General features: G+C 30.6%; 1 protein-coding gene across 1 annotated transcript; it reads left to right on the forward strand.

Annotated features, from left to right (window-relative positions):
- LOC114389957 lies at nucleotides 1-2,014 on the forward strand. Its single transcript, XM_028350653.1, has 5 exons — nucleotides 1-113; nucleotides 860-1,148; nucleotides 1,222-1,395; nucleotides 1,647-1,874; nucleotides 1,964-2,014. The coding sequence occupies exons 1-5, from the start codon at nucleotides 1-3 to the stop codon at nucleotides 2,012-2,014; spliced, it is 855 nt and encodes a 284-aa protein (XP_028206454.1).

Consider the following 2,014-nt stretch of genomic DNA (forward strand, 5'->3'; position numbering starts at 1 on the left):
ATGCCGTCACCGTTCGTGCCGTTAGTCTCCGTCTGCACAGTCGTCGTCATGTTCTACTACGTCGTTGTAAGTGTCTCTTCCCTCTTTGTCGGTTTCTCGCGCTTTCATGGTTGGTGGAGACTGAAAATCTGTATAAACCATATGGATTGTCAATCTCTATGATTTATATGGATCGCTAATCCTTATAATTGTTTTTACTTTAAATATATTATTTAATAAATTAACAATAAAATGACTTCTTAATTTAAAAATAATTTAATAATTCAGTTGTTATAAAAAAATTATAAACAAAAATTGTTGAATATTTTTAATATGCATTTATTTAATTAATTAAATTTGTTAATTTAAGTTTTTTTTAATAATTAATTAATTCCAAAAATAATTAATTTATGTTTTTTTAAGAATTAAATTATATTTTAAATATTTATTTATAAAATATTTAAATATGACTGATTGCAAATTTTTATAAGTATATATTGTACAAATTAGTGTAACAAGAAAATCTATATATGTAAATGACAATTTTTTTTTATTGATGTAGTGATATAAATATTTTGACACTAATAGTAACAAATATTTATATAAATAGTATTTGGTAGTGTAAAAAAATACTCATTTATTAAAAATTTAAAAATTTGTCATAAGATTTTTAGAATATATTTAAGTGTACAACAATCAATGATATGTAGTTTAAAAATATTTTAAAAAATTTATGTATTGATTTATGAATATGTAAAAGTATTAAAAAAGTTAAATAAAAAATTAGTAAATATATATTTATGAAAGCGAACTATTATTTTAATGATGTCATTAATTGTTAATGATGCTTTTAATGTGCAGATTATGATTAAAACCAAAGGTTTGGATCGGACTTAAGTAGGGTTATAGGAAGAGTCTTAGGGAGAGAAGTAAGTCACGATGCTGATGAAGTTCCCAAGCAGCAAAGACCCACAACATTTGCACGTAGACAATGGGAAGCTGCACCTATTGATAAGAATGTTGAGCATGTGGATCGTGCAGTTGACGAGGTTCATGAACAGCCTAAAGTACCAGTTACTAATGCTGAGGGTTTTCTAGGTAAACCCTACGACACATCAGTTTTGATGGACTATGTTCATCATATGATAGTGATAGTTTGGAATAGAGAGGTATTTATATTTTGAAAAAAAAATTCATAACTATTTTTTTTATTGCTTAAATGATTTATATTTTTATTTTCAGGAACATCTTGAGTTGAAGTTGTCCTCCCATGAAAGGAAGGTAGAGAAATTTGGCAGACCTGCTCTAGAAATTGAAGGCTTAGTGGCTGCCATAGGATTAAGTCCTCTAATTGCTTTTTCGTTGGACACTGATGATCGGAGACTTATTTTTGCATTTGCAGAGAGGTGGAAACTAGTATTTTCAATCTTCTGGTAAGAGAGGTGACCACCACCCTGGATGATGTGACATCGTTGCTACATCCATCGATTACAAGTGTCTTCCATAGCTTTGAGGCTCTTCATGTGGACGATGCCATCTTCCTTTAAGTTGAATTGCTTGAAGTTAGTTCAAAAGAAGTAAGAGCCGAGACAGTACAATGTCATGTGGCATATGTTTGGCTATCTTGACTGCGAGACATTTATTGAAGCAAATGTGACACAACATAGTGGACTGTAGCAGCTCGAGCATATCTCTTGCATCTGGTAGGTTGCACACTCTTTGCTAACAAGAGTGTCACACACGTGCATGTGGTATTCTTGGATGCATTTCGTGACCTGAGCCAGACAGGAAGCTACGCATGGGGAGCTGTTACACTAGTCCATATGTATGAAAATTTGAATGATGCGTCAAAGAGCAGTGTTAGGCAACTTACAGGATATATCACACTATTACAGGTAATTATAATTTATTTTAATTTTTTTTAGTTTTGTAGTTTATATTGAGTGTTGTTTTTAATTCTTTGTTGTTTTTAAAATATGTGTAGTGTTGGATCTACAAGCATTTTCTTTCTGTTACTTCTTCTATTGTTGCTTGA

This window comes from Glycine soja, chromosome 16, assembly GCF_004193775.1.
Source record: "Glycine soja cultivar W05 chromosome 16, ASM419377v2, whole genome shotgun sequence".
NCBI lineage: Eukaryota > Viridiplantae > Streptophyta > Magnoliopsida > Fabales > Fabaceae > Glycine > Glycine soja.

Excerpts from the sequence above, each read along its gene's own strand:
- LOC114389957 (XM_028350653.1), top strand. The coding sequence starts at position 1 with ATGCCGTCACCGTTCGTGCCGTTAGTCTCCGTCTGCACAGTCGTCGTC. Across the intron at positions 1,149-1,221 it reads TGATAGTTTGGAATAGAGAG|GAACATCTTGAGTTGAAGTT; the intron begins GTATTTATATTT and ends TTTTATTTTCAG. Across the intron at positions 1,875-1,963 it reads GATATATCACACTATTACAG|TGTTGGATCTACAAGCATTT; the intron begins GTAATTATAATT and ends AAATATGTGTAG.